General features: G+C 33.2%; 1 protein-coding gene across 1 annotated transcript in view; it reads right to left on the bottom strand.

Moving 5' to 3' along the window:
• The window catches only part of PPFIA2 (PTPRF interacting protein alpha 2), a 474,947-nt gene that overhangs the window by 168,081 nt on the left and 282,635 nt on the right, over positions 1 to 24,231 (bottom strand). Inside the window, exons 5-6 of the mRNA XM_079936903.1 lie at positions 15,756 to 15,920; positions 9,342 to 9,416 (exon numbers count right to left, since the gene is read on the bottom strand). Of these exons, the coding sequence (XP_079793029.1) occupies positions 9,342 to 9,416; positions 15,756 to 15,920 (240 nt within the window). The remainder of the gene's footprint in view (positions 1 to 9,341; positions 9,417 to 15,755; positions 15,921 to 24,231) is intronic.

Genomic DNA, 24,231 nt, shown 5'->3' with positions numbered 1-24,231 from the left:
GTTCATTGTGATGATTAACTGAAAAGTGTGTGTGTGTGTGTTGGGGGATATGTACAGTGCTTAGCCAGGCACACAATAGTCTCCCTCAAATTTGTAGATGCTATTATTTTTACAAGCTGCATAAAGGAGTGAATTGCAAAGTCATTTATAAAGTGCATGTGCTACAGAATCATCCTATGAATAATAAGGTTTTTGTTCCTTTAATAAAAGGAGATTTTGTTCTGAGTATAAAATAAAGTACTGTTATTTTATCAGCATGTTCGAATTGTCAACAGAAGAGAGTTTTCATCTACTTAACTAATAACTACCTGATATTCACCTTTTGAACGTAATAATAGCAATACAACTTTAGTACTTCAAGTTTACACAGTGTTTCCTTGTATATTATTTTATCTAAAGATCATGACTTCTTTGAAAGATAGGCTAGTCCAAAATCTATTTATATTCCATTTCACAGATGAAAAAGCTGAGGTGCAGAGAGGTTAAATAAATTGCCAGGGATTATAGAATCAGTAGGTGATAGATATAGGAGTCAACTCAAACTGAAATCTTTTGACTTGAATCTTTTTTATTTTTACTTTGTACCTTGTATCTCACTAAATTTCAGTACTCTACTTACATTTTTAAAAAGATAAGTAATCTCTCAAATATTTAGCTTTAAAATTAATAAGACTACTCTAATAAACACATGTGTAAAATAATTGTGATGCTTATGATCAAAGTATTAATATCAAGCATGATCTTGCTATTAATAAAAAGAGAAAAAAACAGTTCATGATCTCCATGTGCAAAGATAAAACAACCAAGTCTGCCATCACAAGAAAAACAAACCTTATACTTTCGTTAAAGAAAAGATTCTAACCAAAACAGGAGAGTTTGAAAAGACTTACAAACAGACTTCAAAAGTCTCATAAACAACAGGAGACAATTTTAAACTATATTTTAAACAATTGCTTCATAGAGGTCTTGGAAATAGTAAAAACAGTGGAAGTAGCAAACAGCAATTTCTTTAGCTCTCTTTTCACTGTTGGGTTTTAACATACATTGTCATAAGATGTCTTGATTTCTTTCAATTTGGGAAAGATTCTTTGTACAGGAATAGTACAATTATCAACAGCAAAGAAGACATTTTTCTATTGATGATAATAATTTGGGTAATTTACAGTTTCTACACTTATTTTTATAATGCAGTATAGTAAAGAAACATCTAGAGGTATAATGAGGAACCTTAGGCCTTTGTAAATAACTATGGGTTTGACAATGTTGAAACTTCGAGTTTATCAATATAAAGCAAAAAAGGACATCATTCAACTATGATTAAACTCTTCCATTAAACAAAATCAATTAAGAACTATACAATTTTCTAACCCCAGATGATACAACTCCAACAGGAAGAGTAGGTTCCCAATAAGTGGCTTTAATGGAGACTCGTAACATTTTGGAGACTCCTAACTCATAACTTTATTGGAGACTCATAACATTTGGCTTTATTGGAGACTGGTAAAGAATTTTTCATTGTCTTCAAGGGATGTAAGTTTGGAGCTGCAAGGATGCCCTTACCTTCTGCAAACACTGTTGTCATTTAAAAAAATACTATTTTTTGTTAAATTGAGCCATGGTGACTTGCTTCAATGTTAATAAAGCACAAAACTTATATTTGACTTTCTGTTAGAATGTTAATTCACAGTTGGTCATGGAATTTACTAATAATGAAAACAGTTTCATACAGTTACTAATGAGGAAACTAAATTAATCAGCTGAATTAGGATGTGTGGTATACATAAACATGCAGGAAATTAGAAAGCTGCTGTAAGATTAATCATTTTTTAAAGGCAGTGAGAGACATAAAGTATTAAATCTGCTTTTATCTCATAGAACAGGAAAGAAACAGAATTAAGAGAATCAAAAAAATGAGTAACTGGCAAAGGGTCTATCAAGATAAATAATTATCAATTTTAGGGTTCTGAAATAATTTAACTTAATTTTTTCAGTGGTGTCTTTTTCTACATCTGGAATTTTCCACTGACAGATATGGCAGTTTTAATTTGAAGAAAAAAATTACTTGGTCATTTCATTAATTCTGCAAATAAGTGATCCTATAAATTTAGGTGAGTATTGCTATCAGCTCCCCCAAGGCAAATTTTTCTAATAATTACTGCTCAACAACTTTTCCACTTTCCATATGTTTTTCTGGATCATCTTTATCAAATATCTTTCTAACTATTTAAATATAGAGCTGCTAATGGATTTCAGAAGCTTCCTGATTTTTACCCCTGTCAAGTTTAGGGAAACATTTTACCTCTGGACCAAAGTCATCTGAGACAACATTAGTTTCATATTTGTATCTCTTCCTTTCAAATTATGATGAATAACAGAACTTCATAGATTAGATAAGGAAATACCATGGTGAATCCATGTTGCTTCAGTTCATAAGTTCTGTGGAAACTGGCTTTATTTAATTTGCCAGGGTAATGTAATGAGAACTTCCTCTGGGTCTACCATCCCACCCTAAAATATCCTTGCTTAGTCTTATTGACTCTTTGCCATATTCTACATTGTCGTATTCTTAGTCTCCTTAAACTCATTAAAGTAACTGTTTCCACTTCCCTTAGCAGATAACCCATTTCCTTGGCAAGCCTCTCTGATAAAATTGCTATGTCTTCTTTCCTCTCCAAATCAAAATCTTCATTCATCTCTCTACTACACATTCTGTTCTCCTTCCTGCATTTCTCAGAGGAAGGAGTTCCGCTACTTGCCATTGATCTCCAAATCACGCTTATCCTCTTCCGTGTTGTCCATCAATAATCCCTTCTCCTTTGTCTCTTCTTCCTTTGCATTGGCTGTAAGCATTTTCAACAGGCCGTCTTTCAATATTGCCTAATTATTTAGCTTTTAGCCTCCTCTCTCCTTCATTGCCAAACTTCTCAAATGAGTATTCCTCACTGTCTCCCATTTTTAGACTTCTAATTGACTCAAATTCTTTTCATCACAGCTATTTTCCTTCCACTATAGTTTACTAAAACTGTCTTTGCAAACATTTTCAGTGACCTAATTGTAAATCTAATCACCTCATAGTAGACATATTCCTACATGCCTTCATGCAACATTTAATACTGTCGACCACATCCAATCCCTACACTTAAAACTCTTTCTCTCCCTCACTCTCTCTCTCTCTCCCTCTTTCTATCATTTCTTTGCTTCAGGGACTCTTGACTCACTTGAGTCTCACATAACATCTCTCGTTGCTCCTTCCCTGCCTTTTATTTGCTTTTGGGGGTAGGTTCCACCTTTGCCTGTATCTATTTACCTTTTCCATATTTCCATTCATTTCCATGGATTCAACAGAGTACTGGTTCTTAACTCAACTCAAAAGACTGTTGTGATGATTAAATGCATAATGTATTTAAAACAATGGCTGTATTCCGTGGTCCTATAAACCCCCAAAATGTGAATCTGCTGCCTCTAGCTCCCCTCACCATCTTGATCCAATATTCTTCTGAATATGAATGATACCTGGTTTGCCCATAAAGTTCTTTAATTTTTCCTTAGGAAATTAGACTTCAGGAATAAGGCTGGTTGTAGATGAGGTAACATGAAATGCTAATTTCCTTAAGAAAATTCAAATTGAAAGTTGGTAAATTCAGTGGTTGGAATAAAAAAAAAACAAAGAATGAAAGCAACATAAAAATATAGTTCAGTCTACAATTAAATGTGCCAGTTCTTTTTTATATATAATACAATCATGCAGAAAAGCTTTTAAAATATGTACAGCTGTGTATTCACTGAAAATTAGTCTGTCAATTGAATATTTACTGTAGCTTCTGAATAATTCATTTTGTCTGGTTTAATTAAATAATTAAAAAAGCATATGGGCTTCTGCTAAAGGAGAACACATTGTTAGAAGGTAATCTATTTATTCCTCTTTATTTCCTTTTACTGTACATTTTTTGTAGTTTTCTAATTTTAAGCAGTAACAAAAACATTCTGCAAGAAATAAAGACTTGATTGTATTTTCTCTGTCTAAATAATCTGGACTCACTTTTTTAGGACAATAGCCTGGAAAATGTATTCAGTGTTAACAATACAATCTGCCCTTGCAGGGCTATTCAAAGAGGCATAAAATGACAGCAAATTTTCATTATGTATATATATTTATTTACAATATTGTTTTGATTCTTTCATTTATATCTATATTTCCCACTACTAAAAGAACATAAGAAATGCCAGACTGTTCAAGTTCAAGTTCTCTGTGCAAGTTCTGTATTTTGCAACACTAGCCCTTTCTTTCAAGAAACAGTAGTGATTTTTACAAATCTGAACTATAAACACAGTACCTTGATTAGGATATATATTTTTTCATCTTTAAATTTTATACACTGGTCTGCAAACTTAAAAATCTGGTTATATTTCTTCCCTTTTAAAAACGCTTCACTGACCCATCATTGTCTATAGGACGAAGCCCAGGCTCTAGGCATCCCTAACTCAGATTTGCCTTTCTCTGCAGCCTCATCCCCATCTCTACCACTGCCTGCTTCCCTTTTCTTCCTCCACCTCCAGCTAACAAGCTCTCTGTAGTCACCCTTCAAATTCTAGGTAAATTTTTTGCTCTAGGAAGATTTAAAAAATTTTTTCCAGCTTTATTGAGGTATAATTGACAAATAATATGTGTAAGTTTAAAGTATACAATGTGAATATTTGATATATGTATATATTATGAAATGATTACCACTATAAGGTTAACTAACATACCTATTACCTCACATAGTTACCATTAGTTTTTTTTTAATTTAATTTAATTTTTTTATACAGCACGTTCTTATTAGTTATCTACTTTATACATATTAGTGTATATATGTCAATCCCAATCTCCCAATTCATCCCCATCCCCATGGTTACTATTTGTGTGTGTGTGTGGTGAGAACATTCATGACCTACTGTCTTAGTAAATTTCAAGTATACTATACAGTGTTGTTAACTATAGTGCACATACTGTACATCAGATCCCCTAATTTTATTCATTTTATAACAGAAAGTTTATATTCTTTGACAAACATCTCCCCATTTCCCCCACACCCCAGCCTCTGGCAACCAATCTACTCTGTTTCTTTGTGTTTGACATTTTTAGAATCTGTATATAAATAAGATCATACAGTATTTGTCTTTCTTTGTCTAACTTATTTCACTTAGTCTAATGCCCTCAAAGTTCATCCTCATCCATGTTCTTGCAAATTGCAGGAATTTTCTAGGAAGATTTTTGTAACACCATCTGCTTTTCCTCATTCATGCCCATACAATTAATTACTCTCCTTTGTAATACTACTAAAGCTTGTACTTTCATTTTCACTTTAGTCTTATTGCATTGTAATTACTTTTTATTGTGATAAAAGGTATGTAATAAAAAATTTACCATTTTAACCATTTTAAGTGTACAGCTAAGAGGCAATAAGTACGTTCACATTGTTATGCAACCATCACTGCCATTCAACTTCAGAAATTTTCACATCTTCCCAAACTGAAATTCTGTATCCTTTAAATAATAACTCCTTATTATAGTTACTTTTTACCATGTTTATCTTCCATAACAGACTTGAGAGAATTGTTGCTTTATTAATATCTTAGTTTATCAATATATTTATACCCAGTACTTAATGCAATGACTGGCAAACAGAAAATGCTCAATAAATGTCTGTTTAATTGATGCATCATTATCAAAATCACATATCAGATGACTATGTCAGCTAGCCATATCAGATTGCCAACTTTCCGGCTCTACTCCACCCAAACCCACAGTTCACAAAAAGAAAAAAAAAAGAACATACTTTCAGTGGATTTCACTTTACCAAAACCAAAACCAAAACCAAAACCAAAAAACAAAACACTACAAAACAAAAACAAAACTACACCTTCAGCGCTTTCTCATTTCATAAAGTATAAATTCCAAATTCTGAGCTTTGCATTCAGAGTTCTCTAGGATCTGCATCCTATCAACTCTCTACACTCCTATATCTTTTCATACCCTAATTCTTACCAATACAATATCATCCATTATCCCTAAAACAAGCAATTTTAGGTTTCCTTAATCATACTGTTTGCTCAGCTTGAAATGTTTCTCCACAGTTTTGAAGCCAAATCATTGTTTTCCTTCAAGGGTGAAGCCTTCTTTGATACTTTGGTTTAGAATGAATACCTTTCTCTCTGCTCTTTTGCACTTTGTTTGGGTCTCTATTTTATGTTAATTTAGTTCTGAACTAAATTACATCTTACTTATATGTTTATATGTTGGTCTCCATCACTGGAGTGCAAATTATATAAACATTTGCATAATGCTTTATTAATTATTTTATTTTTTTCTATTTCTTCCTGTCAGGAACTCACAGAATTTTCTGCACACAGTAGTTACTCGATAATTATATTTTGAAATAACAAACAACTTAATTTAATAATATGATCAGTGTATTGCTGTTTATTGAGCATGCCTCAGGTTGTTCAAACTATCTATTAAGGGGATAGCCAAGGAATAATGTGAAAACACCAGGTAGAATGAACTCTATACAATGCAATCTGACAAATATATATTGATCACAAGGTTTATATCACTGTACTGAGTGAAATAAGCACAAATGAGCAAGACATAGCCCTCTTTCTCAGGGAACTAGGCTTAGACAGGTATATAATTAACTCTAATACTTGTTGAACAGTCATAATAAATGCTGAAGCAATGAGATTAAGCAATTTAAACTAAGAAGCAATGACTGTTGGCAAGAAATCATAAAAGATTTCATTGAAAAGGTGATGTCTGAACTTGAGTTTAAATGGGAAAGTATGATTTCAGTGGGTGAATTGGGGTTGTGGAGACATTCCAAGAGAGACATTAGCATAAGTAAGATTTAGAGTCAGGAAGAATGTTGGCTGCTTTCAAAAACAGTGAATACTATAACTTAACAAGAACTTAGAATGACTCAGAGTAGTAGGGGTAATAGGAATTAAGGATGATTTTTAGGTTAGGACCACTGAAGAGGTGCTCAATAGTATATTACAGGTCTAGTAGTAGATACCATTATATTTTAACATATATAAATATGTAAATTATATTATTATGTTAGTAGTATATTAATATGGCATATGTTACATTATATTACATGTCTGAAAATATTATGAAAAATAATCAATATGATTGGAGCTTTGCTTAGCTGTTTTAACCCTGAAGAATTATATAGCAGAAAACATACTGTAATATCCCAGTTGAGAATAATGAAGATCTGAACTACAGTAGTTTTAATGTATATAGAAAAAGCTGAGAGTAAATGGATGTAGGGTAGACTGTGGACATAGTTAAATGCATGGATTGGAATCATCTGAATACATAGAGCTAAGATAAATTCAAAGATAACCACATTTTCAAGTAGGAGAGAACAGTGGTACATTAAGAGAAATAACCTCTCTGGGCTCACTTGTAAAACAATAGTAGTACTTAACTTCCAGTATCATTTTGCTGATATATGTGCACTTAGACTAGAGCCAAGAGATTTAAAGCACTTGGTAAATGTTAGCTATCGTTATTATTAACTTATCAATAGAATAATCTAATATGGAAAATGGCATCTGACTCTAAAATATCTTTATTATTTCATTTCTTTATAAGCATAATGAAAATTTATTAAAAAATCAAACACTACAGAAATATATAGTACATATTTGCAAATACCAAAGACAACTAATAATAAGAGTTTGGTATTTATATCCAAAATTTATTTTTCCTAGTCCTATAATAATGTATTATTATTACTTGTAATTGTGCAAAATTGGGAGCATTCTCTGCAGCTTCTTCCTTTGTGTATAGTAGAACATTTTGGATCTTTTCAGAACAGAACATATAGTTATCTCATATTCTTTTTAAGAAGACTGATTATTTCACTGCATTAATGTACCATAGAGAACCTAAGGGGACACAAGGAAAAATTAAGTGGAGATCTAGGCCCATTAGCACATATGGTGCCTTTGTGTAAACTAGAAAAATTGGTCCCTATAAGTGGTTACAGTCCCTTTAGTGCATGTCTTCATTATCAAACCCTAAGCTGGTTTTTAATCCTTGATTAACCCCTGCTGAACACGTGTGTCAGAGAACAATTTATACAAACATTAGCAAAGCAAAGTCCTGTGGAGATGCCAAACCAATGTTTACAATCTTTTGTGGAGCTCAGAAAAGAGCATGGGCTTTGAGCTATAGATTTGGTTTCTTTTTCACCAGAGTCATCATTGAAACCTTGGATGGATGAGAAATGGGTGAAGTCTTCATGGGAGAGATTATATAAAGAAAAGTGTTAAAGGGTGATAACTCCAAAACCATCTGTGAGAATGGGAAATTCATTGCTGAAGTTTAAATTGTTGAACCTAGGACAAACAAAAGCCTATAGAAGCTCATTTAATTGGCCTAGCTTATTTTAAAAAACTAGGGAGTTTGTAACAACAAGATTTTTAGCATGGTTGAAAATGTGTATTTGTTTATGTGTGAAATGTAAATGTAAATATTACTTTGTTAAGAATCTCTTGGTAAGACTTATAATTAATGACACTGGCCTCCCACTTCCTTAATTATTTAAAAGTAGGAAGTTATTACTAAATAGTTTTAGTAACAATAATACCTCCATTTGCATTCCTGGAATAAACTCCTGAAAAAGGTAGCCTTGTAAATTATCTGAGAGAGGGAGAGAGAGACAGAGGCAGAGAGACAGAGAGAGAGAGATGGGGCTATTTTAGTGCCCTATATACATTTAATTTGAGATCTATTTATCTATCACCTATTCACCTATCTATATCTTATCTAATGACCCAAGTTCATTTGTAGACAAATAACCAAAGAAGTAAAATATTCTAAGGAAAAAACAACTCTTTAAATCCCATGGATGATTATAAAATACTTTCTTAGAGTTATGAATGAGAGCAAAAGAGTGGATTCAATGATGCCACTAAACATGGGAACAATGCTTCATTTGTAACATTTTCTAAATTTAACAGATATTTGACATGTTTTCCAGTTTTGGAGCTGTGTTTTACTTCTCAAAAGGCCCGGCGTTCTGACTGCAGTCTTTCTAAATCCCCACCTCACTAGCTCTCATATCACTAGCTCATGATAATTCTCCTTTCATCTCTTAGTGACAGATCTGAATCACCAGAAATCAGAAAGCATGACTCTGGCAACTAGTTTTAACAGGTCTTGTTCAGTGGCATATACCAAATGTAATTTATTTTTTGTGACAGTTTTAATAAAAGTGACGTGAAACACAAGGGATATAAGGTTAGCGATATTGCACCTCAAAAGAGGAGAAAGTTTGGTATGTTACCTCCTGATTAGCAGCAGCTAGTTCTTCTTCCAGTGCAGAGACTCTTTCTAAAGAAACCCTCAGTCGCTCCCTTACCTAGAAGAAAAACCAAAATATGTGCAGTAATGTACATCCCATACATATTAAACTGTGCTGAATCCATTAACATTATCAGAGACAGTCACATTTGAAAAAGTATTAAAGTATATATAGCCTTAAGTGCTCAGGAATACTATGACTACATTGTCACCTCATAGTATGACTGTATTAAGGGATTTTCTTGTAAGCAAGTCCTTCTAGTGTTTCGTGACAGAGTTTACAATGGGGTTGAAGAGCAACCCCTCTTGTTCTGAATTCTGATTCATAGTAAGTGGAGGCAAAGTTCAAAAGTTTATTATGAATTCATCTGAAAAACAGTCAATGATTAAGCATAAGATATAGGCAAAAAACTTTCTACTTCTTTAAAATAATAACTGTGTTTTCCTTTGACATTTAGTACAAAATAATTTGTCTAAAAGCAAAGGATTCTTAGAAGCTGAAAAATGTTGTCCATTGCTCATGAAATTAATTTTGTATTAGTTTGAGGTCTACATTGTTATTGAGGGATTGGAAAGTATATATCTACTCTGGAATTCCTAAATACTTTTCAGATACCAAAGGTTAAACCATTATATTTTATAGAACCAAAGACTGCACATTTAGTTTGAAAGTAATGATTTCCAAATGTTTCATACACAAATGAAACTCAGAGAAGTGTTTCTTTGATCCTTGCTTTCTTAGAACTTCTAAGATTGTTTTAGTTATTATATGTTCAGATCTATAGATATGCTCCATATTAAATTTGTCAAAAGTAGAAAAGTTCAGAGAAAGAAATTTGGTTAAACTAAAATAAATGACTACAGCAATTTAATTTTCCTTAAAAAAAAACACCAAAGTTTATAGCTTCAATTCAATATGGAATTCATGGTGAGTTTTAGATTATTTATGAATTAACATTGATTTACCATGGGAATATAACAGTGTGCATTTTAATTATAGAAATAAATTATTTAAATGAACATTCATTTTAGTAATTTATTAATGGTATATTTTAATTAATGGTCTTTTTCTTTTTTTAGCAAGATTTAACTGGGAATATAAGTTAAATACACAAAATATCTAAAAACCTAGATACATAGTAATTTTAAAGTTGAAGTTACAAAATTATTTTCTAGTTAGCAAACAAACAAAAAACAAGTGATATCCTATGAATCTAGAATCTAATTAGAAATTTTTAAAAATCTCAATTATTTTAGTAATGTATAATGATGACTGAAATATATTCAGGTGACTGGGTGCACTTAACTCCTGAAATACATCTTGAATAAGAAAGAATTAATGCTTGACTGGAATTTTAATATTAATTTTACTTAGGTTCAAATTCTCTGAAAATTAGTAATACATATATAAATGGACATTTCATATCAAAGATAATCACAGAGGATCCTTCATGATATTTAAGTATGCCAGATGGGCTGCCAGGTACCAGTGCTGTTAGACAAATATCCAATTGTTCATAAAAATGCATAAAACTAATGCTGATTCATAACTGAACAAGAGCTTCTTAGAAGGAAATCTTTAATGATTTGACTTGGGAAATACTTTTTTCATGAGTGCTTGGATAGATGCAAACAAAGCAAACATCCCAAAGGCATGAAAATGAGGAGGACTGCTGATATGTGGAATACAGATATCAACAAATATCTTAGTAGATGTCCTTGTTATTTAATAGGGATGATTGTAAAGTTTTATGTCCACTTCCTAAAATAGCAGGTATAAAATATGGGTATTCTGATAAAAATCTAAGAATCCTAGTTGATGAGAACAGCAATATGAAACAGTCTAAATATAAATTAATCTCAACGTATGCAACATAATCAGATCACATTTAGACTGCAATAAAGAGGTTAAGGCACTATATTTAAAGACATACTGATGCATTGGGATGTTCCTAAAAGAGTCATGCAAGCCACATAAGGAGCAGTTGAAACCAGGCTACACTGCGGGTTAAATGTCTTCCTTTCTTTGTTAAACTGAAAATCACAGAAACTGTTCCAAACTGTTTCAAATTTACCACAAGTTAAGCATGTATATTCTTATTATATTGAGCCTTCGAGCAGTAAAAATTATCAAGCTTTTCAAACAATATGAAAAATCACCCCTCAATACATTTATAACAGCATTTGCAACTTGAAATTATATTATATACAAAGTAATGAACCTAAAACTCTCTTCACAAGAAAATAAAAACAATTGCTGAATATATTTTGAATTCATGTTATAAATGTAAAAATTGATGTTACAAATATTAATACATTTATGATATGAATGCTTTATTCACATTTGTATGAGAATGAAGTATTCTCTCTGTATTTATTTCTTGGGTAAGACTCAAATGAATGAAACATATTTGCTTCCTCTTGCACTAATCTCTGCTAAACTTGGTAAAGAAAAAACAAAGGGAGGATCCAAAGGAGTAACCTTTCTAGAGTATAAAGGAATCTAACGTTTTATCTTGTCTATATAACTGGAACTCCACTGGTAATAAGAAAAAATAGTATTTCTGACAAGGCTTGCAGCTTTTTGCACTGCTCTGAGCACAGCACTAGCAGAATGCCATAATATCCTTATTTTTCTTGTTGAATTTGGTGTTCTTTTGAAGTTATCTAGACAAGAAAAAACTATAGTTTTAATTTTTTCCTAAATATAAGTACACAGTTGATGGTCTTGGCTATATACTTTACTTTTTCTAGTTTTTTGCTATTTAATTACATTCAATTAATCTATTGTCCACATAGTCTTTAAGATATATTGATTGCTTATTTATAGAGCTATAGTATAACCTCCTAAATCTATTTATGTACATCTAGAATTTTTGATTTCTAATTTCATCTGTTACACTTATTTTCTTCATAGTGGTATGAAAAAATAAAGAGAAAAAAATTTTCCTCAAAAAAAGATGTTTCAAGAGAAATGTTATCCCTGAGGATTAAAATAAGTCCCTAAGAATGATGAGTATGTTGCAGGATAAAGAAGGACTTGGGTGGAAAAGCATACATTTCAAACTTAAATTAAGGTATGGCAGGGGTTTATTTTGGAATTATCAATCCTGCAACAGAAAGCATCGTGAGGGAATCTTAGACCAGACATTTAAATCCAGAGTGGGCACTGTGATATTAGATCACAGGAATATATGTGGAGTATATGTAACATGTGTTTTGGTTACATTTCCCATGCATACCCAGTATATCTTTTTAAAAAATACTCAGTGATATCTGAGTGATTGAAAAACACATGTATACTTCTCATTTCCTCCAGCCCACAGAATTGATAAACATGTTGGAGACTTATGTCAAAATCACTGCTGGTCTTAGATAATTGTGTAAATTCTACCCTACAACTCAGTGGATATGTAAATAAGGACATCAATAATGAAGACTGCCAGTCATTGTAACTGTCCACAGCTATGCTCAATCTTTTGTATTTTATTTATCTCTTCCTGTGTTCTAAACCTTCTGTGGTAAAGTTGGTAGTTTCTTGCCCTCGATATGATTAATTGCATCTTCTTCTGATATTCCACATATGTTTTATATATATATATATATATATATATATATATATATGTATATATATATATTTTTTTTTCTTGCGGTACGTGGACCTCTCACTGTTGTGGCCTCTCCCGTTGCGGAGCACAGGCTCCGGACCCGCAGGCCCAGCGGCCATCGCTCACGGGCCCAGCCACTCCGCAGCATATGGGATCCTCCCGGAACGGGGCACGAACCCGCGTCCCCTGCATCGGCAGGCGGACTCTCAACCACTGCGCCACCAGGGAAGCCCTCCACATATGTTTTAACATAATATCCATAGCACTTAAAATAGAATATTGTAATTACTTGTTCATATGTCTGTCTCCTTACCTCTCCTGATCTACACAAGAAGCTGTGAGCTATTCTTAGGGGAATTGTTTATGAAGGTGCTTAGGCACATATTAACCCCTTAAGAACTAAATGAATGTTAATTTAAATAAGCATGTGAATCAACTGTGATACCAATATCTTCACTTAGTTTGAAATTTTTGTCAAATGCTGAAATTTATCATTAACAATAACATTCATTAACATTTACTGAGCATTTGCCATATGCTAAGTACTGGCTAGGAGCTTTGCATGTCAGACAATGCTATTAGGTAGGTATTATTATTCTCTTCATTCAAAAGAAGAGAAAACAGACTAAGAGAAATTAAGGTACTTGTCCAAGTCTGTCTAACTCCAAAGCCCAAGATCATAATATTTTTCCTTCAGGCTGTTAGGTATTACTTAGTCGATAATCAGTTCTGTTGCCCCGAACTCACCAATGTCCAGGGCACATTTGGTGAGTTACTAAACCCTATTACAATTCCTAGGGTCACAGTATGAAATACTTCATTTAGTCATGCTAAGTTCACTGAACATCTATATACTAAATTACTTTTAGATCCTAAATTGTACTACAACCATTTTCTTCTTAAATGTACTCACACTCATTACGTTATTTGTCCTAAATGCTGTTTATTGCCTTCTATTCATTTTTTCATAAAAGCATCCCTCACCTAAGTGATGTGGGAGCACATCTAGGGAACATCTCAAATCACTCATTCTCAAGTCCCTCATTCAAGTCACTCAAAACTGTTAAGTTTTCTCTGAGCAGGCCATGTTCTTTTCAAAGCTCTGGGTTAGTTCACATATTGATCATATTGCTTACAGTATGTTTACTTGTCTGCTTAAAAAATCCTTACACAGTCTAATACCCAGACCAAATTTCACCCCCTCTGTGAAGACATTCTTGACTTTCTCATCACTTCTTCAGGAAAAATTAGTCACAACTTTTCCTGAGACTCCATATCACATCGTATATATCTCTTCTTACCACTCCTCTTATTGACATGTGAACTCCAGAACTATGAACTCCTCATTTGTAAAGAAAATGTCTTATTTATCTTTGTGTGCTAAATATATGCCAAGGAGTCTGACACATAATAGATATTCTATAAATGTAAAGTCTTGCAAATTCTTAATAATGCAGTTTTGTAATAAGAAATGAAATATAATATGAAAGTAAACATTAAATATATTAAATTATTATTTGACATTTGATATTAGTTGATATTATATTCATCAGGGATTTTTATATAATATCCATTTCTGTTTTACTCAAAATTATTCATAAACTAGTTGCCTCTCATACTAAAATTAAAAATAAGATACAATTTCTTCTTAATAATCTAGAAGACAGAATTATAGATATGCTATGCACACACTCCACATAAATCCCCTGCTCTAAGAACATCTGAAAGACTGATGATAAAAATATATATGTATATAAATATTAAATAGAGCAAAAAGTGTCTGTATGCTCAAAACCTATATATAACTGAGTAATAATCCTTAGTTTGGATTTTAATGCTCAGAACTTGTCAGATACTTTACAATGAAGTGCCCCAATTCCCACTGTACAAAATCCTAAAGCCTCATTAATTTAAAAAAATTCATTCTTTGAAATTTTACAGAATTGAAATGATGTCATAAGCCTTACTAATATCCAAAGAATATTATCATCATATTGGCTTATTAATGTCCATAGAGCTTATTTGAGTAACAGCTGAGAAACTTACAGTTACTTTAAAAAAGACCTAAAGCAGATTTTTCTACTAATACCTCATGCTGTTACCCGCAGAAACTCTTAAAAATGTGTGTTCAGAAATAAGATATTAGAAACCCCCAAAATAAAATTGTATGATTCTAATATGAATCTCTAAAGGTTAAAGTATTTCCAATTTACACTTCAAGATATGTTTTATTGTCAGTTAATAGTCTCCTATGTTGGCATCTATAGCCACGCACTTCAGAGGGGGTAAGGAGGATAGAGACTGTGGGGTGGGGAGAGAATGAGAGAGAGAGAGGGAGAAACAGAAAGGTTAAATGACAATATTAAATTTCAAACGGCCATCTGGACTAGGACTCTCATGTGCCGTAATAGAAGTCTTGATAAACCATAGATTCAGATGTATTAAAAAAAGAAAATGGTTATGAATAATATAATGAATGATGAATAATGAATAATGAATGAATAATGAATAATACCAGTATACATGTAATAGTCAGGGTGCGTTTTTTTTTTTTTTTAGTGATTTTTCCTTTAGTTCAGACGTGTTCCTCTGAACTGACTGACTTCAGCAGCCAGTAAGAGTCATGGATGAAGACAAGGAGCTTGATGCTGATGACAAAAGCACAGTTAAGCCTGAAATCTTTTGTCAATACTATACCTTTTTTTCCAGTAGTTTTTAAAAAAAAAAAATTCAGCTTTATTGAAGTATAATTGACATAAAATTGTAACAATCCTTTCACAATACTATACCTTTTCATCCAAGGCCTTGTGGTGCTCAAATAAAGATTTCAGCGCCTTGAGAACCTCAACTTCGCTGGACACTCCCGAGGGGGACTGGGCTTGTCGCTTCACCACCGTCATTCTTAGTGACCTTTCATGTCGTGACACAAGGCACTCCAAATGCTCCAGTAACAGCTATTGGGTTTAACAGAAAATGTAATTATCTTATGGATACAAGTCACTAATACATACAGATGATTTCCATTTTAGATGTCAGATTTATATAGTATCTAATGATAACCTCAGATTATACTACAGATAGCATCAATGAAGCACAAATCTGAGTTCATAAACCAGGGTTCATAAAGTATATTAAAAGTAAATTGCATTTCTATCAAGTAACAATTTACTGAATTTAAAATATAATGTGAATTATATGCATTCTTTTAGAAGATTTAATAATTTCAGTTTAAATTGAGGAGAACTAGAACACACCATAATATGTTCCAATAGGATAATGACTGAAGAACATTGAACAAAGCATGATGATTTTGTTAGAGAATAGAACTGAAAGTCAAAATTAATTTCACTTATATCTGATCATTTAAATTTTTTAAATTGAAGGAAATGAGTATAATCACCATGTTGCTTTAAATGTGATTATAGTTATAATCATAGGTTGTTATAGCAATTATAGTGGTAACACTAATGATTTTATTCACAATTAAATTCTTAGATTACATAATAGAAAAATATATGCAGCCAACTGGAATATAGTAACTGAGACCAGCAATAGTCATTTTGAGAAAAGAGGTTAAAGGACATAATTTTTAAACTGTCTACTCTGGAACCTACATTCACCAGTCAGTGTCTGGTACCATGATAGAGACTAGGGGAAAGTCCAGTGAACAATGTTTCATTCTGGTTCCAGACTCTATGCTCTAACTCTTCCCAGATAAATTTTGCTTTTAAATGTTCTGTGAATTGGAGTTTCACCTTCATTTTATTTTATAAGTCAGTTCTGCAACTAAAAGCAAAGATATATGAAAAGAAAATAAAAAACTGTTATCAGTTATTAAAATTTTACTAGTGAAGAATAATATATGACTAGTAAGGAGGAGAGATTTTCAGAAGGCTAGTGAAAAGCATAGGCTAACAAATGATGTCTAGGCAAAATAAGCAGGAGTTACTGAAACAATAAAGTAAAAAGCAGATATAAGATACTGAGGTGGAAAGAAGTAAAGAAAAACTATTTTCTTTCAAGATTTTTCCTAAAGCTTATACTGTAAAGAAAATTTTTGTTTTTAACAATGCTACTGTTAATTTCAGTGTCACATGTTAGTATCACATTTCTTAGTTCTTTATGGGTTAATTTTGCTATATTCACTGTCACTAATTATGGTTCAATGTGTCAGAAAATTTTGCCTGTTATTAACAGAAAAAACCCCAGACATATCTGAGATCTTAAAGGTATATAGATCAGTCGGCCAGAGTCATATGTAAGCATCAAAGTAATATTAAAAGTTCTTCAATATGAAGATGATACAATTAATATTTTCAAAGAGCTTTTCTTTTATTTACCAATCTCTGATTATATTCATGGTATTCTACTCTCTTGATTTCTATAGATACATGTGTGCATTGGTTAAATCCAAGCTGTTTCACATAGGTTATAGAGATTTGCCTATTTCTCCAACTTTATCTGCTGTTAGTCTTTCTCTGGCAAACTCTGCTCTAACCATGCCAGCCTACTTTCAGTTCCTCAGTCTTCCAAGCCTTTGCACATGCTGTACCCTCTGCCTGAAATACTGTCCTTTGGCTCCTTAGTTGGTCAGCTCTTTCTCACCTTTAAGTCTCAGTTTAAATATCACCCTCTCAATAAAGCATTTGCCCACTACTCTAGGTAAAGCATTTGTAGGTCTCTCTCTTCCAAGTCTTCATAACTCTCTATTTCATTCTCTTGCTTCATTTCTTCATATAATGTGTGTAATTTCTTAAAAATAGTTTTACTAAATTTCATTCTATTTCCTCATTGAAATATAAGTTCCATGAGGATAGGCACCATGTCTGTCTTGATCTTTTCTGTATTTGAGTATTGGCTCAGTTCCTGGCATTTATGCATATGTAAAAATATTTATTGAATGAATAGAAAAAAATGATAAATTAGGTAAATTTCCCAGTGTACATTCTGGCCTATATCAAAGCTAAATCTGCAGCCATGGTTAATTGGCATTATTTCCTAAAAGCTTAAGCTAATTAACACAGTATATATATATATATATATATATATATATATATATATATATATATATATATATATATATATATATGTATGTATGTTTTAGGTAGATGATATACTTACAAAGAAACAAGACATAATACAAGAAAACTGGTTTCTCTGTAAATTAGAGATGTCTTCATCTATACAGTAATTTAATAACTATTTGAGCTTCTAATATTGCATGGGAGTAGGTAGGATACAAAATTGTATAAGATATAATCTGTACCCTCTAGGCAAGAAACACAATATGAGTATTATATTGAAGCTATAAAGAACATCTGTTATTGGAGATTATCTAAATCTTTCAATCACACTCTTTACATTTGGCAAATTTCTCACAATGTTAATCCCACCTTCTCAACATAGAGTGCAAAAAACTACAATTCTCAGTGTTTGGTGCCACAGAGGTTCTATTAATTACACACATGCAAGAAATGAGTGGTATAAATAAGTTATAAGCCATATAAATAAGTTGGTGAAGGTATCTAGTTTGCTCAATGGGAGGTGGAATCATGATTTTGCACAGAAAAGGAGAAAAAATCTGTTTACCAGCTTTGCAGTGAAGTTCTAAAATTTTTTCCTGAAAGGTTAGGCTACAGATTGTTTTGGGTAAGAATTTCTTAATTACTGTTAAAAATCACTGTCGTCTACTTAAACTAGCTAGAGAGTGAATTCTGTTATATGCAAGTAAGAATGCTATGACAGTACATCAGGTCATACTGACTGCTACCTTTCATTGTAACAGTCATCTGCCATACCCTGGTCATTGTTCCTTGAATGTCTTAGCAACTAGATTATTGTCATTTTTCCAGTGTTACCCCGGTTGTAATTCTTGGTGATTTTTATAACTCATTTAAATATATGAGTGATAACTCATTTAAATATATGAGTGATAACTCATTTAAATATGTGAGTGATAACTCATTTAAATATATGAGTTAAAACTCATTTAAATATATGAGTTAAATATGCTGATTTCTCCAGGATATTGGCATCTAAATTTCTAGACTTTGTGTACTCCAATGGTCTCAATTTCCCCCCTATTTCAGTAACTCACAATTATGGTTTCATGATAGATTCTACTGTTATCAATAAATGCGACTAATTTCAGTTTTTATTATACAACTCACAAATCATTAGTTTAGTTCAGTTATTTAAATGCTCAAACTCTAAAAATACTTGCACCTTCAATCTCTTTATCGTAGGAATTTATTACTACTTCTCACCATACTCTTGCCTTCACTTTCTCTTACCCATCTTAAAATTTATAGTTCAGTCTTTAAAATCAATCTTTTCCATGTTCCTACAACTTCCAGAATCTAACCACTTGCCACTGCACCCACTTGCCACCTGGGCCCAATACCCATTATCTCCCACAAATTATTATAGTAGCTTCTTAACTGGTCCTCCTGCTTTCATCCTTCCATCAGGTTATTCTCAAAACACTATTTAAGTTAAAATGGAAGCCAGGTCATTCATACCTCTGCTCAAATCCTCACGGTCTTCTCATCTGGCTCAAGTAAAAGCCAAAGTCCTTAAAAGTACCAAAGGGATCTCAATTCTCTGAACTCATCTCCTATTCTTCTTGCTCACTCCAGTCTAGCTGATTTGGTTTCCTTGTAGCGTTGTTTTGTTTTGTTGTTTTAACATTATCAGACATCCATGCTATTACATCAGGGCCTTTGTGCTTGCTGTTTTTTTCTGCCTAAAACACTCTCTTTCAGACATATGCATGCCCATCTCATTCCACTGTCTCTTTCGTGGTTTTCGTCAAATCTCACCCTTCAACAAGGCTTTCCCTAGTCACCCTCTGTACGAAATATCTCCTTTCCAGTTTGTTTTTCCCCCTTGGCATTTGTCTATATCTAATTCACTATTTACTTTATACACTTATCTTGTTTAAGTCTGTCTCCCAAAACATAATGTAAGGCCCATGAGGAAATGAAGTGTTTTTATTTACTTTTTTCCTATTTTGTCCATTGCTGTATCTCTCAGTGCCTAGAAGATTGGCATAGTAGATGCTTATAAATTTTTGGTTGAATGAATAAATGAACCCTGATTAAAACAGTAGTTTTTAACAGCTATGGCTATAAGTAACAACTCTTCAGACAAATGGGAATATGGGATATCTGACCCAGACAGATTTGACAAAGTAATAAGTAGATTAACGTCAAAAAAGGGGCATTGTCTCCCGTGGTTCATGGATAGCTGCTGAAGTGACCACCTGAGTTATCCTGAAATGGGCTGTCTCTGACAGTAAGGCTTTGATGGACTGAGTCATATGTACAAAAGACCATTCTGAAGGGCAGGAAGAATATAAGGACAATGAGGTGAGCTGGGTGCTTTGAGTTGCATTGAAGAGTTTAAAGAAAGAAAATGACAAGCATAAGGTTTTAAATTTTAGATCAAGGCTCAGAGAACTCAACAGTTGCTATGGCTGCTCATAACAGCCTCTTATTGAGGTCCCAAGACATAACGGAAAAAAGATAAAGAGCCTGATCTAGGAGAGGTCATTGAACTACAATGTATGATGAATCCAGAGCCTTGCCAGGTGTCTTATTTGGAAATGTTGGCACTACTATGAAAATAAAAAGGTACCACCAAGAATTAGAGAAAGGAAATTTAGAAAGTTTCAGATGAATCTGATTTACTTTATCCACCAAATTCCAATGGGTCGCCCTGCTTCACTGATAAGTGTCATCTTATTTGTCTTGACAACCATGTATGACTCAATCATTAAGTAGGTGCCTGGCAAAACATAGCCTATGTTCCCCCCTCTTGAATCTGGTTGGGCCTGTGACTCTTTTGATCAACCTGTGTTGTATGGTGACAGTGACAATTTGTGACTTTTGAGTCTAGGTCCTAAGAGGCAATGCAGTTTCCATCTAGTTCACTGGAGTACTTGTTCTTAGGTCCCAGAGCCACCACACAAAAACTCACTACTCTGAGACCACTGTGCCACAGAGGTCATATGGAGGTTCTCAGATATAAAGTCCCAGTTAAATCTGTCTGTCCTTCAGTCACTCCAGCCCAGGTGCTAGACACAAGAGCAAAGGAGTTATCTCACAAGTAGATCTTTCAGCCTCCAGATATTTGAGTCACCACCTGAAAATCATATGCTAAAGCTGGTCCATACTATCTTGTGAGAGAGGATAATTTTCAGAAATCTTGTGAGCTGGTAGTTAAGCACAGTTATTGTTGAAGCTTACATTATGTAAGCTTTGATTTAATAAAATGTTTTTAAAAGATAGTGAATGCTCAAAATATATCACTTCCTAATTATCTTACTATATTATACTATTACTCATGCCTATAGGGTTGTTTACTTCAATGGTATTTCATAGTAGAAAATACTATATAATGGTTCACTACTGTGCATCTTTTCCCAACTCTGCATTTAGTGACATGTTGGAAGTTTGAAAACAGCCACCATGGGAGTATTAACACCACAGAAATTAACAAACAGTATATATCAGTGCTTTTTGCTTTTTCTGATAAAAATAAATCATCTACCAGTCACTAGCCATCAAGTCATCCCAGCTGAGAGCCCAAACCTTATGGAGAAAAGAAGGGCTGTCACCACTGTGTCTTTTCTGAATCCCTGACCCATAGAACTGTGTGTATAGTAAAATATTGTTTGTGCCATTAAATTTGGGGGTAGTTTATTATAAAGCAATAGATAATCAGAAAATCTTCCCTAAAGGGACCTGTGCCCATGTAGCATGGTAACAGCTAAGGAAAATAGAATACAAAACTGTTTTGGCTATTAGCTCTAAACTACGACTATATCTTTGGTACCCACTGGTATAAACGCGTTCAATAATCTGGTAGACAAAATGATTCATCCTCTGGGTATTGACTTATTTCTTTGGCCACCACAGCATTTGCTCAATGGGCATAAAATAGTGACCATGGTTTCTGGGATAGAAGTTATTCATTGAGACAAAATGGGCCTCTCATCATTCAGGTTGATAGGGTTACCACCCCAGCTGAATAGCCAATTTACTTGCTGTAGCCATCAACCTTGAAGTCCTGACATGGTGCAATATACCTAGAAACAAACTACTCATCTTGAATCAAGCAGATTACATCAAACCCCTTCCATCAGGGAGGCAGCTGTCTTTTGCTACTATAATAAAAACTTTTTCTGGATATGGATTTGCCTTATCTAATGGCTCTGCCTCTACCAGCAACACCATCTTATTAGATTTTTGCTTAAAATCCTGTTATCATACACAATATTACTTCTGCCCAAAAAAACTCATCTTACAGTGAAAGGGCTAATGCAATTGACTGATGCTCCCAGCCCTGTTTTTACCATGCTATCACATTGTTCAGAAGCAGATGATCCTAAAGAAAGGTTAAGTGACCCAAGGAAGACTCTATTTTAATTTAAATTGAGAGGTAACACATTGATAGGTTGGGATGCTATCATCCTGGAATTAGTATACACTCAGAATTAGTGATGGAAGTAAGGTTCAGTTTCTCTCAGTTTCAGACCCGATATATATGGGTATAGACCCAGGTCCAGGAATCAAGGTTTAGAATTGGAATTTATATTTGCCAATAGGACTTTGTAACCAGTTGGAGAAAATAGGATCTTTCTATTTTTATTGTATCATACACATAGTATATATTATTTTCCCATTTTCTTGTTATATTTTTACCCTTTTACTCTATTTTATATTGGTTATGTTGATTCTGATGAACATTTAAAGTAGTCCATAGGTTACAGAATATTAAGATAAGATTGTGATTTAAAGAGAGTAAGACTGTACACACTGAAGAACCCCATGAAGCTGGATGAAGCTGGATGCAGTTAACTAGAGGTTATGAACCTTCTTTTTTGATAAAGGGTGATTTTATTTTTGTTTAAGAAGTCTATTTGTATTGTTGGGTAGAGACATATCAGTATTGCTGCTATTTAGAATTTTAATATGAAAAAAGGGTATGATAAAATCTGGGTGGTAGTGCAGACTGCCATTTCAGGTTGCCCCAAATCTTTTGAATATACCCTCCATGTTTGCTAGGTCTCCACGTTCTGAATGCCATCTTCCCACAGTAGGATTCAAGGAACACTTCTCAGGCATGTTTACCACCAGGTGGCAGACATGTGGCTTAAGAGCCGGCCAGCCAGAGCTCCCTGCACAGGACAGATTCTGAGGGGATTCAGATGAGGAAACATTCTGGGCATGGGGCATCGATTTTGCTGGCACAGGTATTAGCAGATGCTGCATGTTTCTGGGACTTGGGGTATAAAATAAACTTACAAAGCTAAGAAACATGGTCCTAGAAATTGTGCCTGGAAGTTCAGTTTAGAGATTTCTTATATGCTTTAATTAATGCCTTCTTGATTAAAATAGCAAACTGTGTTGTTTTGTGCAATTAGGAACTCTCATCCATATAACAATAAAACCAATTGTGTTTTTATTCATATAAAACAGACTCCTTAAGGGCTTAAAAATTTATTCTGAATACTCCTCGATGCCTAGGAAAATATTCTATATAATATATGCTTAGTACTTGTTGAATTGAACTAATAATGAATGTACATTATGTATATTGGAGAATGTGGCCAAAAATGTCCTAATCTAGCATGTTTCTATAGCTTTAAACTTCAAGTGAAAATAAAAATAAAAAGGAACTTACCTAAGATGACACTAACAGTCTACTACTTTGTACACCTTCGCTGGGAGCCAAACTTTAATCGAATGTTTCATAAATCTTGCAGAAAGCACTCTCTTTGGTACACTCAAAGGACTGCAGGGACCATGTGAGTGGCCATTCATCTATGTTGGAATTCACTTTAAATGACCACAGCCTATATATGTATACACACAAACATAATATTGTATATGCATGTACACATACTGCCTCACTGGGAATTTTTAAGCTAAATTTCTAAAACTATAAATCTTTCCATTAGATATGAATTCAACATAACCTTGTGTGCAATTATTTTCAAACACACACGGCTTTCAAGTAGAAATGCATTCTGCCCTGTAAATTAATTTGGCCTCTGTAATATGGTCACATAACACAATACTAACATCTGAAAATGAAAACCTTCAAATTGATTGCTTTCATGATCAGTCCACTCAGCATCCTTTACTCTCAAGTATGGTTTAGATAACCTATGTGTCTTCTTATGTATGTGTTTGAGTCCCACATTGAAATAGCTGTTGGGAGGGTATATGTCCTATCTTATTCACTCTTGTATCAGTC

This window comes from Stenella coeruleoalba (assembly GCF_951394435.1).
Source record: "Stenella coeruleoalba genome assembly, chromosome: 11".
Lineage (NCBI taxonomy): Eukaryota > Metazoa > Chordata > Mammalia > Artiodactyla > Delphinidae > Stenella > Stenella coeruleoalba.
This window is presented reverse-complemented; position numbering and strand designations above follow the sequence as displayed.